This window comes from Myotis brandtii, unplaced genomic scaffold, assembly GCF_000412655.1.
Source record: "Myotis brandtii unplaced genomic scaffold, ASM41265v1 scaffold456, whole genome shotgun sequence".
NCBI classification, from domain to species: Eukaryota; Metazoa; Chordata; class Mammalia; order Chiroptera; family Vespertilionidae; genus Myotis; species Myotis brandtii.
The window spans coordinates 162,063-181,105 of NW_005367431.1; the positions used below are offsets into that span (position 1 = coordinate 162,063).

General features: G+C 41.8%; 1 protein-coding gene across 2 annotated transcripts in view; it reads left to right on the forward strand.

Annotated features, from left to right (window-relative positions):
* SNRNP40 (small nuclear ribonucleoprotein 40kDa (U5)) overlaps positions 1–12,572 on the forward strand; it is a 22,228-nt gene extending 9,656 nt beyond the window's left edge. Inside the window, exons 5-10 of one of the 2 annotated variants that reach the window (XM_005875066.2) lie at positions 1,592–1,714; positions 4,325–4,445; positions 6,478–6,560; positions 7,538–7,599; positions 11,104–11,207; positions 12,096–12,572. In XM_005875066.2, coding sequence (XP_005875128.1) covers positions 1,592–1,714; positions 4,325–4,445; positions 6,478–6,560; positions 7,538–7,599; positions 11,104–11,207; positions 12,096–12,145 — 543 coding nt within the window. In that variant the 3' untranslated portion in view covers positions 12,146–12,572. The remainder of the gene's footprint in view (positions 1–1,591; positions 1,715–4,324; positions 4,446–6,477; positions 6,561–7,537; positions 7,600–11,103; positions 11,208–12,095) is intronic. The other variant, XM_014546770.1, reaches the window with a different exon arrangement.
* Positions 12,573–19,043: the final 6,471 nt, after the last annotated feature.

Sequence of the window (19,043 nt, forward strand, 5' to 3'; positions counted from 1 at the left end):
GAACACGGACGCCCACCACCCTGGGTCGTAGATAGCAGGCCCGGATGGCAGCGGGGCAGGCGGGATGGCGCTGTCCCGTCCTGCCCGTGGTATGCAAATTAGCCGCCATCTTTGTTGGTGGTTAATTTGCATATCACACTGACTAGCCAATGGGAGGCATAGCAAAGGTACGGTCAATTACCATGTGTGTCTATTATTAGATAGGATGGCAATTCGGGAAATTAGATTCTCCACAGGGTTTGTTTTTGCTGCTTATTGTAGCTATTATTTATTTAGTGAATTTTCTGGTGTAATTTTATAAATTTGCTTGTAGCCACTGAAGTTTCTTATTTCATTAGTTTAGTGGTTTGCCAATGGTTGGGCAAAGATTTCCTTAATGGCGGCGGGGTGGGGGGGGCGGAGAGGGGAGACTCTCCTAGTCTTTGCAGATTGGCTGTGTATATGTGAAGGGGCCTGCCTTCACCTCTCAGCCAGGCAGTTCCAACTCTGCATTAGCCTTCATTTCCTGCTTGTACAGAGCCTACAGGTGAGAGTGTGGGGCCTTCTCAGTTATTATCTGAGCATGTTCGCAGCCATGGGCATGCACATGACCTTTAGAGTCCCAGGAATGTGTTACAGCTTTTCAAAGCCTCTCCTGTGTTCCAAGTTGTCTCATTCTCCCACTTTCAGTCTCCAGCTGTTTGGCTGTCTTTTGTTTGCCCAAACTGTTAGTCCTTGCTTCAGCAAGCAGAGGCTAGTGCATTATTTGCCTGTAAATGTTTTGGAAAAATACCTCTGCCTTGGGAGAGTTCCAGGTTAGACAAAATAAAGGAAAAGCCTTTGAGCTCATCCTTCAGGGTGACACCAGACAGGTAAAAACAACCACGTTCTTTAAGAATAAGGAATACGGTCCATTTTGTTCCTTTCTATCCTGGGAACCTATACTGGGAATATGGGCTGTTGTCTTCAGAGGTATTGTTGAGTTAGGGGATGGAACCAGGGTAAGTTAAAACACTACAAAACTCTTCTTAAGACACAGGGTTTATTTTTCCTTCATTAAATGTTTGCCTGGTTGCTATAAATTTTTGATTAGTTTCTAGAATTCTGATAAAGTTGATTCTGCTAGTTTTTTTTGCTAGGTAATTCTCTGCTTTTGTGGAGGGACAGTCTTTTGGAATTCCCTACTCTGCAGTTTTTGCTGATGTAACTTCCTCTGTATATGTACATATTTTTTAATGTGAGTTGCAGCCTACTGATAGATAAGATCTACCATTTGAACACACTGGTCTAGTTAATATCCTTGTTGTGCTAAGGATATATGAACTAAGCAGGTATAGGATTTCCACTCTAAGGGCATATTGATTAACTATGTTTGTTTAAATTTTAACAAAGGATTCTGAAAATATAACCAAAGTGATTTGTTTCACCAACCTTCAGATACGCTGGCAAAATTGTGGTCACTTCTCACCGTGTTCCTAGGATACCCAAAGAAGTTTCTGAACGGGCCCCTAATAGAGATGGATTCACCTCTACAAAGTCCTTGGGCTAAAGGGTGTATTATGCAATTACTTCTTAAAGTGCTGTTATTATAGACTCTTCTGTTCTGCTTCAGCTTTGGGACATCCGGAAGAAAGCAGCCATCCAGACATTTCAGAATACCTACCAGGTGTTAGCTGTGACCTTCAATGACACAAGCGATCAGATTATTTCGGGTGGAATAGACAATGATATCAAGGTATGTTTGGTGTTTATGTTACATTTCCCTTTCACTATCTTTACAGAGGAGAATCTTTTCAAACTTCTGAGATTGTGGTAGCTTGCACCGAATAACAATGAAAAGGAACTTATGAATTTAGATCTTTTTTTCTGTCCTATCTTCATTGAATTCCTAAGTCAAGGGTTGCTCCTATAAATGCATCTAACACAGTGGTTCTCAACCTTCTGGCCCTTTAAATACAGTTCCTCATGTTGTGACCCAACCATAAAATTATTTTCGTTGCTACTTCGTACCTGTAATGTTGCTACTGTTATGAATCGTAATGTAAATATCTGATATGCAGCATGGTCTTAGGTGACCCCTGTGAAAGGGTCATTCGACCGCCAATGGAGTGGGGCCTTGACTTACGAGTTTAATTCGTTCCGTGATGGAGTTCGTAACTCAAATTACTCGTATGTCAAATCATTAAAGTGAACCAGTGAGACACGTGATGCTGGGCTGATGTGGCGTTCACTGTGACGTTCGCTGCGCCAACTAGGGGTGGGGTATCTGAAGCTGGCTCGTAACCCGAATTTTAGCTCGCAGCTCAAAGCAAAAAATCGGCCGAGAGACGGCTCGTATCTCGAAAAACTCGTTAGTCGGGACACTCGTAAGTCAAGGCCCCACTGTATCTCTTCTTTCATACCTTGCCCAAGTGTTTGGGAGCAGAGATTGTGTCTTTTTTTTTTTCTTAATCAATTACCTTCCACTAATGAGATGCAAAATATTTTGCTTAAGCCCAGTTGGTGTGGCTCAGTGGTTGAGTGTCGACCCATGAACCAGGAGGTCACAGTTTGGATCCTAATCAGGGCACATGCCCAGGTTGTGGGCTTGATCCCCAACAGTAGGGAGTGTGCAGGAGACAGCTGATCAGTGATTCTCTCTCATCATTGATGTTTCTATCTCTCTCTCTCTCTCTCTCTCTCTCTCCCCCTCTCCCTTCTCTCTCTAAAGTCTTAAATTAGTGCCCTACTCACTCTTTCTGTGGCAAATCCCAATACATTTAGGCCTGCACAAATACCATGTGCAGGCCCTAAGGGGGAAAGTCTGGAAATAGCACTCAAGTGCTGTGAGAAATGGTGAATTGCATTCTCTCTTGGTTGTTATAAAGCTAAAGATTTCTGCAGTGCCTTCTCTGAAGAAGAGGAACAGTAGCTTGAATAAAAAAGTGTCAGCCATTTTAAGTTTTCTTGATTATTGAGCCAACACACATCTTGACAAAAAAATGATTGAATATAAAGTATGTTGGATTCCACACATGAATGAACTATTGATGGGGAAGTGGAGTTGTCTGCCTTGTGTATTGCTTTGACAACACCAAACTCATTTCTAGTTTATCTTAATATTTGACATTTCTAGATGAGGCACATGCCTTAGCTGCTAAAAGGGACAGCAGAATTTTTTTTTAACTTAGAAAAACTACATGGCAATATTAAATCAATTTTAGAGGAAATTTTGTACAATACCAAAGATTCTTTTTGTGTATGACATTCCAGACCATTTCTATTTTCTTTTATATATTTTCACATCATTACAGTCTATGTAAATATAAATATTGTTTTGTATTTTTTTTATTTGCTTAATAGCTCACATTTTTACATTTGGTCTTCAGAGTTATTTTTAGGAGTAGCTTGATGATACCTACCAGTTACTGAGGGCCTTCTGCTGTATGCTAGGCATATATATGCTAAGCATTTTTTTGTTTTATGTTGTTTTGTTTTTCTTAATCCTCACCTGGGGATATTTTTCCATTGATTTTTAGAGATAGTGGAAGGGAGGGCGAAAGACAGAGGGAAACATCTATGTGAGAGAGACACATCCATTGGTTGCCTTCTGCATGCACCAAGGCCAGTCTAGGGATCAAACCTGCATCCGAGGTACATGCCCTTGACCGGAATGTGTTGATGAGCCATAACCATATATTTTTTTCTGTTTGACATTAAGTTTCTTCCAACTGAAATGTTTCTCTTATCTTTCCTACACAGACATATTTATTCTTTTAATAAATATGCTTTTCTATCATGTATATGTGTGTGCATATATGTAATATATGAAATTAAATGAAAAATTTTAATTCTCTGTATCTTTGCATACTACCTTATTTTATGCATTTTATATGCAATCATAATGTCTTTTTTATATAACATGGTTACTTGTTTTTATATAGTTTATTTTTAATTGCTAAGAATCATAGTTTAAGCATTTTTAAAAATACGTTTTTATTGATTTCAGAGAGGAAAGGAGAGGGAGAGATAGAAACATTGATGAAGAGAGAGAATCATTGATCGGCTGCCTCCTGCATGCCCTACACTGGGGATTGAGCCCACAATCCAGGCATGTGCCCTGACTGGGAATTGAACCATGACCTCCTGGTTCATAGATTATTAGTTTATATTAATATTTGACATTTATTTGTTTGTATCTATCTAGTCAAATATAGTAGCTTGACTCCCTTTTTAAAAAGAGGAGTTTTTTCTCTTTGATAGAAATCCTATATTTTGTGATAAAGTAATTCTTGCTCTAGAGCCAGTTTAAGAAGGAATGCCAATTTCTCAACTTGATTTTTGAGAGCACCTTTTTGTTTTGTAGGTCTGGGACCTGCGTCAAAACAAGCTGACCTACACCATGAGAGGCCATGCAGATTCAGTGACTGGCCTGAGTTTAAGTTCTGAGGGCTCTTACCTTCTGTCCAATGCAATGGACAATACAGGTAACTTTGGAAAGGAAAGCATTCCAAATGCCTACAGAAAGTGGGCACTGGGTGTTAAAAATGTGTGCTGGGCCCAGCTGGCGTGGTTCAGTGGTTGAGCGTCGACTATGAACCAGGTTCAGTTCCCAGTCAGGACACGTGCCCGGCTCCATCCCCAGTATGGGGCATGCAGGAGGCAGCCAATCCATGATTCTCTCTCATCATTGATGTTTTTATCTCTCCCTCTCTCTTCCTCTCTGAAATCAATAAAAACATTATTTTTAAATGTGTGCTAGGACAAATAAGGATCCAAGGATAGAGTCAGGATGGCTCACAGACTTTCACCAGAGCAATTAGGAGAACACATAATAGAAAAAGGCTTCTAGTCCCAAATCTGCCACCTAATCCCTGAGCAACTTTGCACATAACACTTCTCCTCTCAGCATCAGTTTCTACACTGATAAAGAAGAGGACTGGACTTTACTTCTAAGGCCCATTTTAGCTGTGGTGTGCTGTGAACCCAAGGCTATATGGGTTCAAGCAAGATACAAGAAACTTTTGATTTGTTTTTTGAAAAAGATGAGAGTTCTCAGGCATTTTCAGAGAGCACCAACTTGGATGATCGAAAGACCTATTGAACCTCAGTTGTGCTCCTTCTGCCGTGTCTTCCTTCCCCACTCCAAAGCATTGTTGTGACAAGAGACCCTCATGAAAACATCTCAACATTCTGAGTTTACGCACACTCTTGTCTTTGCTTGTTTTTGAGTTGTTGTGTCGGAGGATGGGGTAGCAGAAAAGGAGGATGACTTGTTGGATTATATGCTTAATATTTTTGGAAATACCCCTTTGGTACACAAGTTCATAGGCTTGTTGGGAGGTGGTGTTTTCACTGACATTTTGTAATGAAAACAGTGCCTAGCACTCCATGTGTGCTCAATAAATATTTGTTGAGTGCATGAACATTCTTTACCTTCTGACTGTATTGTCAGCTCTGTAGCACACTTTTATGCATAGCTTTGCCTTTTTATGCCTCTCTGACTTGAAGGATTATTTTTTTCACACTGCTCACTGTGGGTATTTATACATATATTCTGGTTTCAATGGATTTACCATTGACTGAATCTAGCATTGTTTACAGTAAGGAAAGATGAGATTCCCTAAATGGTTATTAAATTAAGAAGAAGAGGAATTTCTTATTATGGCTATAATAAAATTACAAATTCTTCATTTTTGTTTAGTGCCTCCAATCTTTTAGAGCCCTTTCACATATATCATCATATTTGATCTTTAAAATACTCTTGCTAATACCTTTTTACAGAAGAGACCAAAACTCACAGAACCTTGCTATTTATCTGATACCACCCATATATATGGCATAGCTAAAATTAGAATCAAAGTTCACTTTCTGATTTTTGGTACAGTGCTCTTTTAATATATATTTGACCTTGTTCAAGTTTAGACTGCCAGGTGCCCCTCTGAGCAAATTTATAAAAGGTTAGTCCTGAGTTTGATTTTTATAGATTGAATGTCACAGTAGTCAATGATGGTTAGATTGTCATATCAAAGCTTTGTTAAATGTGACTCTTTGGGTTGGCAGAGGAATCATTTGCAAAATGTTCTGTTGAAATCAGTGTCACACCCAAGTATTCTCTGTTGCAAATCCCCAGCAGTGTGTTTGACATTTCTCCTTCCTGCCCCCTCAGCTTTCCTCTGTGCCCATAGGCCCGTTAATGGGACTTGAATGTATTTTATTCCTCTTAGCAAAAGGAAAGAGCCTTACCAGGTAGCATTGTTCCATGTTAACCTCCTCCTCCCCCCAGGAAATAGCATCTGTCGATTTCAGCTGGGTGCTCAGAGGGCCTCTGGCTGATAACTTTTATTTTACCTTTTATTTTCATACGAAAATAGCTTTTAAGCAAAATGCAAAAATAACTTTTGACACTGAATGAAGAGGGACCTGAGTATATTTTTTTCTTTGTAACTATAGATTTTAATGGTTTATAGATTCAAACTTGGCTGACAACTGTTTTGCTTGGTTTATTTGAATTTGTAGTGCGGGTCTGGGATGTCCGGCCATTTGCTCCCAAAGAGAGATGTGTCAAGATATTTCAAGGAAATGTGCACAACTTTGAAAAGGTGAGTTCTACATAGCAAAGGAGTTCTGTCCTTTTGATTCAAAGAAACATTTACGATTGTGCTAAGGTGCAGTATCTACATATATCAATATGTTGTACACCTAATACAATGTTATGTCAGTTTTATCTCAATTTAAATTTTAAAAGAGAGATGGTGCTGAGGCTAGAGATCAGTAGCTCTACTAAGGGGCTGCCTTCTAGTAACACTGTTCTCCATCGAAACTGTCCTTGCTGGAAATACAAGTAGTAGAAGGATAGGGTAGAAGGCAGTCACATAGATAAGTGGTGATGGCGCCAACCCTCCAATTTAGGATTTCCAACTTCAACAAGACACTCCTATCCTTTTAATTCCTTGGTAACTTTAACCCTCTTAGGTTAGTGTTCCAAATGGGATCCAGGCTCCCATGGCTATTTCCCAGACAACCTCCGTCACTTCCCAGTGACCAGCTGTTAGAGCCCTGAGAATACATCTCTATCTGCAGTAAGCACCGTGGCCCAAGTTCTGAGAGACAGAAATGTTTTCTAAACTCGCAAAGTCCAGGTCAGCTCTTGAAAGCAGCTTTTCCCCAAAATAATTTGATAATAGAGACTAATGGTTTTCTTTTGAGATCCCGTTAAGGGTTTTTGACTTTGTGAATGAAATTTTATTTTTTTGTTGGATTTGGTTTTCTTTTCCTTCAAGATAAAGTTTTTAATGAGGATCAAGGTAAATGGAGCAAAAGGAGCCTCCATTTGTAGGTAGAACAAAATTTTGTTACTATAAATTAAGCATTTTCTAAAGTTGGCTTTTATATGGTATCAAATGATGCCAGTATGCTGTCTTGGGCCACAGAATATAAAATAATTGCTGATCATCTTTCTGGGGAGAATAATTAAAACTCAAGAAATTTTAAAGTCTCTCAGTGATTCTGTAGTCTAACAAAGAGGGGTTTGGTACATTACTATATTCATTGGATTCCTGCTTATTCATTATTGTAGAATCTTCTGAGATGTTCTTGGTCACCTGATGGAAGCAAGATAGCAGCTGGCTCAGCCGACAGGTAAGGATTACCGGGAGTGTGGCAAAGAATGATAGAGCTGCCCAGCTGGTGTGGCTCAGTGGTTGAGTGTCAACCCATGCACCAATAGGTGGCTGATTCCTGGTTAGGGCACATGCCCAGGTTGTAGGATCAATCCCCAGTGTGGGGTGTGCAGGAGGCAGCCAATCCATGTTGATGTTTCTCTCTTATCCATGTTTCTTTCTCTCCCTCTCCCTTCCTCTCTCTCTAAAATCAATAAAAAAGAAGAAAATAATGATGCTGGTATCTTTACATGTTTAATACATGTAATCACCTCTCTCTGTTATGCCTATAAACTTTTCATGGTCCTCTCTCTCCCTTACCTCTTGGGCATAACAAATTCCTCTTTGTTTTGTGCTGTTGTCACACTTTGTACACCTAACCTTTATTAGCATTTATTGCATCTTATAGTAAGTAGGGCACCCCAGTACATTATTTGCTCCTAGAGGTCAGAGAATGAATCTTAGTCATCTCTGAACCCAGGGCAGTGTTTGACCTATTCTAAGCATTAGTAATATTATATGCCTGTCAAATTTTACCCTGCATATGGTGACCTATACTTGGGAGAGAGTCAGAGGTTGAATCGGGATGTCCAGGGGCCCAGGCTGTTGGGCCACAGATGTGGGAAGCCCTCTGGTGACAATCTCTGGGTTTAGCTCCCATCTTTCTCCCCTTTAGAGATTTTCCTGCCACCCTATTGAAACAGGCACCATCCTATAAACACGAAGCCTTTCCTGGGCTAGATTGGGCCTTCAACATGTCCGGTGTCTTCTGTTTGTGGCCCGAGAGAAACCTCATTTTGGTCTGTCCTACACCTTTATATCTGTGAACATACCTGAAGATTCCAGAGTTTGCTTCTTTTTTTTCTGGCAAGTTTAATGCCAGGAAAAATGAACAAACAAGTATTCAGCTATTTTCTGGGGAGGAAAGGGCTCCTGGTGGTTTAGAGAACTGCCTTAAAGAGAGAATCTAAGAGGTTTTCAGTTGTCAGGTTGCTAAAGCTCTTAAACAGATCTACAACATGAGATGTATCTTGCATTCTGACAGAGGAAGAACCATTCTAAGTATTTTTACATTATTTTTAGCAGAGATTTTGGATCTTTCCTCTGTACTTAAACTTTTAAATGATATTTGCCTAAGCTTTTCTTCTGATCGGTTTGTTTCTGACATTCATTGGCCCTGACTTTCAATGTCCTCTCTCCCCACTGTTCCTTTAAACCTTCCATGTGGAAGCGTGGCTCTGGTCTGGGGAAAGCCTGCTTGTCTACCTGCTGGGGTTGGCCGGATTTCACAGGCCTCCTCGCCAATTAGTCCGAAGTCAGCAAGCAGCTCTGTTACATAAAGAGCCTGGTTCCTGCCGAACATTGCCATGCCAAAGCAACGAGAGGACATGGAACCCCTCTAAATTTAGCATCTAATTGGCAGCCATGGGGAGTGAGGCCTTGAAATAAACCTTTGGAGATCTGGGGTTCTGCTGGCCTATAAGTACCTGGGAAATGTAACTTTTCTCAGAAAACTGCTTTTCAGCTTGGCCTAGATTTGGCAAATTTCCCCTCTCTACTTACAAATCACCTCCCTCCTCATGTTCAGACTTGAAACCCTTCAAAATTCCCATCACAGACTACGGGAAGACTGGCCAGTCTTTCCACTATGAGTGATTTATTTAACTTCTTGATTTCATATGATTGTATGTTGATAATTGATAACGATTGTGTTTGTCATAGCAATAGCTGTCATTCATTTTGTGTGCCAGGCATTTTGCATACATTATCTTATTCTCTCAACCAATATTATGTGAGACCAATATTATCTCCATACAACTAAGGCAGCGGTTCTTAACCTGTGGGTCTCGACCCCTTTGGCGGTCAAACGACCCTTTCACAGGGGTCGCCCAAGACCATCCTGCATATCAGATATTTACATTACAATTTATAACAGTAGCAACATTACAGTTATGAAGTAGCAACGAAAATAATTTTATGGTTGGGTCACAACATGAGGAACTGTATTTAAAGGGCCAGAGAAGTTAAATAAATAAATTCTCTAAAATTACTTAGCTATTAAATAGTTGCACTGAGACTTGAACCCAGGTCTTTCTGACTCCAGAGCTCATGTGCTTTTTCACCATGGCACCTCGTCCTCAGCTGGATTAATGAGGACAGTGACTTGTGGTTGGCAGGAAAAAAGACAGTAGGGAGAGCATGAGCATCAGCGCCAAGGAGTCTGTAGACAGAGAGGGTTCCTGCTTCTCTTGCATCTTGCTTGGAACTTTTGTTTAGTTCCTGTGGAGCCTAGCTCTTGAGATCTAAACAGTATCATTCCAAAGCTCTTCCTGTTTATTTGCATTTTAGACTAAAAGTGTTTACTGTCACATCAGAACTAGGCATTTTATAATCAAGTACCGGTGAGTGTTCCCTTTTAAGTGTTGACCGAACAAAACAAATGTGTAACTTTGTATAACCTGTTTGAAAACCATGAGCCCTTTAAATGTACCAACAGGTTCTTTTTGCATGGTAATAGGAAGATAATATCTCTTCATTTTACCTTCAGCTTAAAATGACCCAAGCAAGGTTGAGGGTCAAAGGAACTTCTTTATTGGGGGGTGTGGGGAGACAAGGTGTTTGAGGGGTTTAAGGAGAAGGAGAGTACTGGAATATATTAAGAGTTCTGATTTTAGTTCTGACACTGATGAACGGTGTCAACTTGGAAAAGTCACTGTACCGTAGTTTTCTTATCTGTTAAATGAGGTCAGACTAGCTGATTTCTGTTGGCCCCTTCCCATGCTAGTATTCTTTCTGCTCATGAATTCAGTGCAAGATTTGGGTCAAGTGTATATTTGGGTTATGTTTATGTAGCACAAATTTCCTGTCCTTCTCTGGCTATGTGATGTGAATACTAGAAGTTCAGGTGCCTCTACAACCTAGGCTCCAACCTACCATGAATTGGGTTACCTTGAAGGCATTTCTGGATGCATGTGATGTTAATGATAGCCTAATTATATGGGTGCTTTTTGAGGAAGATTTCTTATGTTTAAAAATACCAGTAAGGCCTATATGTAGAGAGCGCCTGGGAAAGCACATGAGCATTTCTTTAATTATTGTCAGCTGAATCCAGTGGCGTTGGCAGAGCCACATCCTGGAAACACGCCTTGCCAGAGGCAGGAGTGTTGTCAGCTTGACCTTCAGCCCAGGTGCCAGGGGGTGGGTTTCATTATCTAAATCCAGCCAAGCACCAGGAATGAATACCACTCAGGCCCACACAAGGCCCATCTATATTTTTGGCTCTTCCTATTTCTCCACTCAGTTGCTCAAGGACAGGTCCATGCCTAATTCAAAATCTGTATTCTTAGTTTCTAAAAGTCAGAATACAATTCAATAAACATGGGTTAATAAATAAATAGTTGCTTCCATTTTCCTTAAAAAGCCATGCTTCAACCTACCCTCAGCCCTGAAAGGCCTTCGCTTTGTTCTTTGTGATGCCTTGCAGGTTTGTGTATGTGTGGGATACAACAAGCAGGAGGATTTTGTATAAGCTTCCGGGCCACGCTGGCTCCATCAATGAAGTGGCTTTCCACCCTGACGAGCCCATCAGTAAGTCTGTCCTGACTCTGGGGAAAAGGAAACTATGGGAATCTCCCAAAAGGAGCCCTGAGAATACAGTGGGGCCTTGACTTACGAGTGTCCCGACCAACGAGTTTTTCGAGATACGAGCCATCTCTCAGCCGATTTTTTGCTTTGAGTTGCGAGCTAAAATTCGGGTTATGAGCCAGCTCCAGATACCCCACCGCTAGTTGGCGCAGCGAACGTCACAGTGAACGCCACAACATCAGCCCAGCATCACGTGTCTCACTCGTTCACTTTAAGATTTGACATACCGAGTAATTTGAGTTACGAGCTCCGTCACGGAACGAATTAAACTCGTAAGTCAAGGCCCCACTGTACAGAGGCAAAGTTGGATGTCTGTTTTCTGTGAATGTCCATGCAAACATTCTTTATGGGTATCAATAATAGTCACCACTGTTTTAAGTGGTGAGGGTAAGAGCAATGTTTCACTTTATAACTTAACCCACATTTTATTGGCTAGCCAATCATTTTGTAAATAATGGGCCTTTAATTTAAGGAGAAAATGTAACTTTCTCTAGGGCTAAGCTCATTTACAAAATGGAAGCACCAACATTGATTTTTCTGTTCTAGAATGACTGAGGAAGTCTTTTTCTTAGGGTTTTACTGACAAGAGACATCGAGATTTAGAGCCTGGTAATGTATTTCCCATAGCACAGTCCACCCTCGTGATTTCGAGAGGATGTGGATTGAAAAGCAGGCTGCAGTTTCCTGTGAATGGTGTTTAGGAGGAGGGGGATTTAAGCTAAATCCAATTGCTCTTTTATACCAAAATTGGCTCTTGAAATAAGAGCCCTTGAGCACCAAGTCTCCTTGAGCCTTCATTATTTCCAGTTATTCTCTATTCTCTCACCTCAGTTCTCTCAGCATCCAGTGACAAGAGACTGTATATGGGGGAGATCCAGTGAAGATTAGAAATGGAAGACTCCAGGGCTGCTTGACCTCAGGCTGCATCCGTGCCATCAGTGGTGCCCAAGCCAGCATCCTCCCTTCAGATGCAGATCTAGAAACCAGGAGGAGGTGGCCGTATTCCAACAACCACGTGCATCTCATTTCACCAGGATGGATGATTAAAGCAAGCTTACAGAGGCCTCTGAAAACCACCTGCCACATTTCAGGGACTGTTTGGTTTTTTCTTCTCTACTTTTTATTTCTTCAAAGGGGCAGACATTGGTTGGTTTGTAGCTTCCTGTTTTCTCATCCAGATTGAAGACAGGGAATGTGACTGAAATTTGCTTATTGGGGGTTTATTTTAATTATTGGCTTGTATATTTTATTTCTGTGTTTCTCTGAGTCATTTTGTATTAAAAGCCAAATAGATGCCTTTTTACAAGAGCCATGTAGATTGAATTTATTGCTGTCTTTTTTTTGATACTTGACCTGAGCAGTAAATCTGAGCAGGACATGATGTGGACAGGTGACATTCCAGTTAAACTTCCAGGAAGCCGTTTACTGGGATGTTTTGGGCTTTCCCCCCTTTTATGTGTTTTTTGGTTTACCATACTCATTCCCATGTAAATGACAGAATATCAGTAACAAGTACTGCTCTGCTATTAGGAACATAGCATCAAACTCAACTCGAAGGAATATGAGAAAGTTTTAGTGTAACTGGGTCATGACATTGAGACTTATGATTCTACCTATTGTCTCTTTTCCCTAAATTGACAGTGGTATTAAGAAATGCTAGGTCCGGCCCAAGCTGGTTTGGCTGAGTGGATAGAGCGTCAGCCTGGGGACTGAAGGGTCCCAGGTTTGATTCCGGTCAAGGGCACATGCCTGGGTTGTGAGCTTGATCCCCAGTGGGGGACGTGCAGGAGGCAACCAATCAGTGATTCTCTCTCATCATTGATGTTTCTATCTCTCCCTCTCCCTTCCCTTCTGAAATCAATAAAGATATTTTTTAAAAAGAAAGAAAGAAATGCTAGGTCTGGCCTTAGCTGGTTTGGCTTAGTGGCTAGAGTGTTGGCCTGTGGATCAAAGGGTCCCGGGTTCAATTCCAGTCAAGGACATGGACCTTTATTGCAGGCTCCTCCCTGGCCTGGTCAGGGCTGGTGCAGGAGGCAACAAGTTGATGTGTTTCTCTCACATCTATGTTTCTCTCTGTCTTTCCCTCTCTCTTCTACTCTCCCTAAAAATCAGTGGAAAAATTATCCTCAGGTGAGGATTAACAACAATAACATAAAAATGCTAGATCCGGTTGATGTAGCTCAATGGTTGATGTCACAATTAGATTCCCGGTCAGGGCACATGCCCAGGTTTCGGGCTAGATCTCCAGTGTAGAGCTTGCAGGAGACAGCTGATCAATGATTCTCTCATTAATGTTTCTATCTCTCTACCTCCTTTCCTCTCTGAAATCAGTAAAAATATATTTTTTTTAAAAAAAAAAGAAATGCTAGTAGTTGTCTCCTACCCCCAAAACAGGTTACTGTCTTCCTAGATCATTTATGATTGCTGAGCACCCAAACCAGCACTCATGGATTCCATCTAACATGGGAAAGTGAAGTGTATCTTTTCTGAATCTCATATTTCACACAGGTCTTCACGCCTCCAACCTATTCTAACATGTTTGGTTTTATACTTTAGTTCACAAACCTGAATCATCTGTGTATCTTAAAAGAGAGAGGGGTTGGTTTTAAGTGAGCACACGTCCAATATTTAACTCATTAATGAAGGAACCAGCAGGATGGTAAAGCTATCAAGTCAATTACTTTTAATACAGTGAATTGTTGTAAATGTTTGTTCCCCCCACTTCCCGCGTGGTTCAGGGTTCAGGATCTAGAAGAGGAGCCGCACACAAATGAAAGAGAAGAGACAAGAGATAATTTGGAAATACTGGGGAGCCAGGCGGGCAAGTCCAACTCAAGGGGACTTGAGCATAACAGCTCAGGCCTTGCCAACCTTTTATTGGTTTGGGATACACCCATAGCCCTTAGGCAGGCAATTTCCAGTAATAGGCAGACTAGCCCATCAGCAAGGATTTACATAATAGTAAATGGGGAAGTTGCTTCAGCTACCATTGTCTGGACTAACAGTGGGTGCACAGCCCTGACCTTTGCAAGGGCTTCAAGGATCGCCAGCCTTGCGGGTTCCTTGTCCACTCCTCTCTGCTAGTGAAGACAATAGGCAGCTTCCCACAGTGAATGAAATTTTAATAAAGACCACTGGAAACAGCAATTTATTGTACCTGGGAGAGTTAAGGAAGTTTAACACATTATGTGATTATGCTTAGATTGGGATTTAAAAAATGAGTGGGGCTTTTGCCAGGTGGACCAAGAACATATGCGTTGAACTTCACCGTTGTTATAGGTGGGGAACAGCAGGTAATAACCAAATCCTGGAGAGCTTATACTTCATGAACCTGATCCTATAGGTTGAGGTTTCCTAAAGTATATTCCACAGAACACTGTTTCCCAGGTACGGTAGAAACATTGGGCATAAAGATTCCAGGCTCAAGTACATTTGAAAAAGCCTGGATTAAATAAAATGAAACTTTTTTTTTAACTGCAGGACTGCTTAGCAGTGGTTCTCAATTTGTGGGTCTGAGACCCCTTTGGCGGTCGAACGACCCTTTCATAGGGGTCGCCTAAGACCATCCTGAATATCAGATATTTACATTACGATTCATAACAGTAGCAACATTACAGTTATGAAGTAGCAACAAAAATAATTTTATGGTTGGGTCACACATGAGGAACTGTATTTAAAGGGCCAGAAGGTTGAGAACCACTGGCTTAGAGCCTTTAGTGTACAAATTATAGTGGGATCTTCAAAGGGAATGGTGACTCATTTCAGGCCTGAGCAATAATTATATATATGGTTATGCCTTTAACCAGGAGAGGTTTGGCTGAAGATGTTTTGCAAGCTGCTCTTCACAGCTCTCCTACTGTCACAGGTTACCCCTAATCCCTTTTTAAAGTCCACATGCCTCATAATTAGTCCAGTGCCCTCCGCTCACCCATCTTTCTTGGCTTGGGGTAAACTAAGGCTTCAACCTTGACATTGCACTTTTAAAAGCCTAATAATCCCTTGAGAAGTTGGCAGTGATTGGGTAGAACGAGGGCCCTGGAGACTGCAAGGGCTTTCCTCTAACCTTAGCCTCTTCACTCCTGCCAAGTGCCTTCAAAGGCTGGGTAGAGGCTATGAGTAGGAAAGAGCAGCACCACTTAGAATTTGAAGGAAATAGAGGCCCTCGCCTGGGGAATAAAGATTTGAGTATAAAACATCCCCAGAGAGTGCAAATTGTATTCTCACTTTGGGAGAGAGAGATTGCTCCCGAATGAGTAATGGCATCTCTGGTTTTCAGTTAATTTCCCTTTATGACTTCCACGGTCTCTAACACTTAATACTGTTGGCACTTAAAAGAGCCAGATTTTTTTCCCCCCACTGGGTGGTTGAGTTTTGTAGACTGAATTGTCAGGGAGGTGGATTTGGACAGGTCAGGGCTCTTGTCAGAGTGAACCTGCAAATTATTTGTTCTCACAGATAGACTAGAGTCTGCTGCTTGTTAATTTCTCAAGGTGTGTGGCTGGGAACCTGAGGTGTGAGAGCTCTGGGCAATTGGGGGCTGCAGGCAGTTAAGCCTGAGGGAAAAGCTGTCAGGCCATCTGAGTTAGGACAGGATTGCTCCTTCCAAGGGATTTTAGGGCTTGACAGCTGTGTCCCAGGACAGAGGGAGGGGCCAGACTTACAGCCTCTTCCTATGGGACCAAATGAAGTCAAATTTGCTCAACTGTCTCCGTACCCCAGACCCATAATGATCTCTCTCCAAAAAAGCTCTGAGTGGGCGCCGACCCTCTGCATGAATCCCTGAGCTATCCCAACTCTCCTCCTTTCTTCTAGGCTTCAACTCCTTTTTCTCACCTGCCTCTAAAACCCACCTAGATTCTTAGATTCTTCTTTAACTTGTGTCCTCTAGAGCAGTAGATCTTAACTGGGCAATTTTGTCTTCCAAGGGACATTTGTTAGTACCTGGAGACATGTTTGATTGTCACCACTGGAGAGATGCTATGCACATCTATGTGTAGAGGCCAAAGGTGCTCAAAGAATTGGGTGCTCCAAAATGTCGCAGTGGTGCTATGGAGAAACCCTGTTCAAGAACAGTGATTCTCAAGGTGTGGTCTCTGGAACAACAGCAGCAGCATCACCTGGGAACTTGATAGAAATGCAAATTTTAGAGGCCCACCTGAGACCTGCTGAATCAGAAACTCTGGGGAAAGGAAGTATTCAGCCATCTTTTAACAAGTCCTCCAGGTGATTTTGATGCAAGTTTGAGAACTGCTCTTCAAACTCAAAAAATTTTCATCTTTCCTAGGAGAGCCACAGAGGCTTCTCATGTTTACTCATTAATAATTGTCCTGGACCAGCCAGCATGGGTCAGGGATTGAGTGTTGACCTATGAACCAGGAGGTCACTGTTCGATTCCCAGTCAGGGCACATGCCCAAGTTGTGAGCTTGATCCCCAGTGGGGGCGTGCAAGAGGCAGCCAGTCAATGATTCTCTCTCATCATTGATGTTTCTATCTCTCTCTCCCTCTCTCTTCCTCTGAAATCAATAAAAATACATATTTTTTTAAATAGTTGTCCTTAACTATTTAGCTGTTCTTTCTGGCTCCATGTTTTATGCATTATCTCACTTGATTGTCACATACGGGTCAACAGGTTCAAAGAGAAGTAACACCCCAACCAACTTGGAAATGGCAACGCCAGGAGTAAATCCAACTAGAGCTCTTACCCCATCATCATGATGTTGGCCTTAGAATGCACATAGAATCACCTATGTAGCCTTTAAAAATCCAGATGCTTAGATCATTTCCCATGCCCGTTAAATCAGAGTCCCTGGGGTGAAAATCAATATATTTTAAAGCTTCCTTAAGTGATTGCAATGTGCAATCAAGGTTGAGAACACTGGTGTTAGCCAATGCTATGACTACAGCCAAGAGGGCAGTATAAAGCTCAGTTGACTTCCCCTGCCACCCTCTGGCTCTCAGGGAAAACACTGCTCTATCACATGTCCTGTGGATTTTAAGAACACGTCTCCCAAAGCCCATGGCTCAGCTGAAACATAGGAGCTTGACCAGAGAGCAGAGGCCGATTCACTGAGATCATCTCTGCCTGGTGAGACTGTGGGGTTTTGTGTAGAAAAGGCCACTGACCTGCCTTCAATGCCCCGAGTATAGCATCCAAGGTGCTAGGGCTGGGAAGGACCTTAGGTCGTCCAGTCCAACCTCTTTTATGGAAGGGGAGCCTGAGCGTACGTACAGTTTCCCAAGGTTAATGGTTTTGCCTATTCAGGGAGCATTTATTCAACATCCCTCTGTGGCAGGCCATGCCTGGCTCTGAGAATACAGAAATGACAGTCCTCCCCTCTTTGGGGCAGAATGGGGCAGAATGGTGGGAGAAAACAAAAATTTAGGCTTCTCAAGCTTCTCATGAAGTGTTCTTACTGGCCAGAGAGAATGAACTGGAGCAGAAAGAAGGACTCCTGAAATTATTTTTGAAATTGTAGCATGAATTTGTAAAATGTATGATTTACCACCCCCCTAACTTTTTATTTTGAAAATTTTCAAACGTAACTGTACAGACAGTTGCAGAGAGCGCCTGGGAAGGCACATGAGCATTTCTTTAATTATTGTCAGCTGAATCCAGTGGCGTTGGCAGAACCCCATCCTGGAAACACGCCTTACCAGAGGCAGGAGTGTTGTCAGCTTGACCTTCAGCCCAGGTGCCAGGGGGTGGGTTTCGTTACCTAAATCCAGCCAAGCACCAGGAATGAATACAACTCGGGCCCACCCAAGACTGCACATAATCTCCTTTGTCTTGACCTTTAGTAAAACTTCCTGGTTTTTGCTGTATAAAATAAAAACACTGTATTGGCTCTGGGTCTCTGTCTCTCCATCAGAGAACAGTGGTCCCACCCGGCCCCAGCTTTTTCCTTCCATCTCTGTGTCTGTTTCTTCCTTTCATTTTCTCAATCCCCAGCAGCCCTTACTCAGGAACCGGACTGCTCTCTAGCCGTGCTGGACTCGGAAAAGAGAGAAATATTTACAGACAGTCCCTGACATATAATGGTTCAACTAACGTTTTCCACGTTACAAGGGTACAAAAGCAATACGCATTCAATAGAAACTATGCTTCAGATTTTGAATTTTGATCTTTTCCTGGGCTAGCGATATGCAAAAGGATACTGTCTTGTGATGCTGGGCAGCGGCAGCGAGCCGCAGCTCCCAGATAGCCGAGAGATCACGAAGGTAAACAACTGATGTTCCACAGTGTCGTTATTAAATGCATTTTTTACTTATGATATTTTCCACTTACAACGGGCTATCACCCCATCAAAGGTTAAGCATCTGTATGTTCCGCCTGGATTCAACAATCTCTTGTCTCACATGCATACATATACATCATTTTTAATGACCGTTGAAGGTAAGATGGTGACATACTTCTTTATTCCTAAATACTCCAGCAGGTATCTCCTAAGGACATTCTCTTTTATAACCACAATACCATTACCACACCTAGCAAATTAACAGCGATTCCATTGTACCATCTAACGATCATATTAAAATTTCCTCAGTATCAAAAATGTCCTCATAGCTTTCAATCTGGAATCAACCAAGTCATGCATTTGGCTATTCTATCTCTCCAGTGTCTCTTAATCTGAAGTAGTCCCCCCTACCTTTTTTCCCAGTGAAATAGACTATTTAAATGTATGTGGTTTCATGTGCTGCTTCATAAAAATAGTTGTGCTTGTTTTACATTAATAAATGTTTTAAATCACGGGGCACCAAGTAGAATGACACTCCAGAAA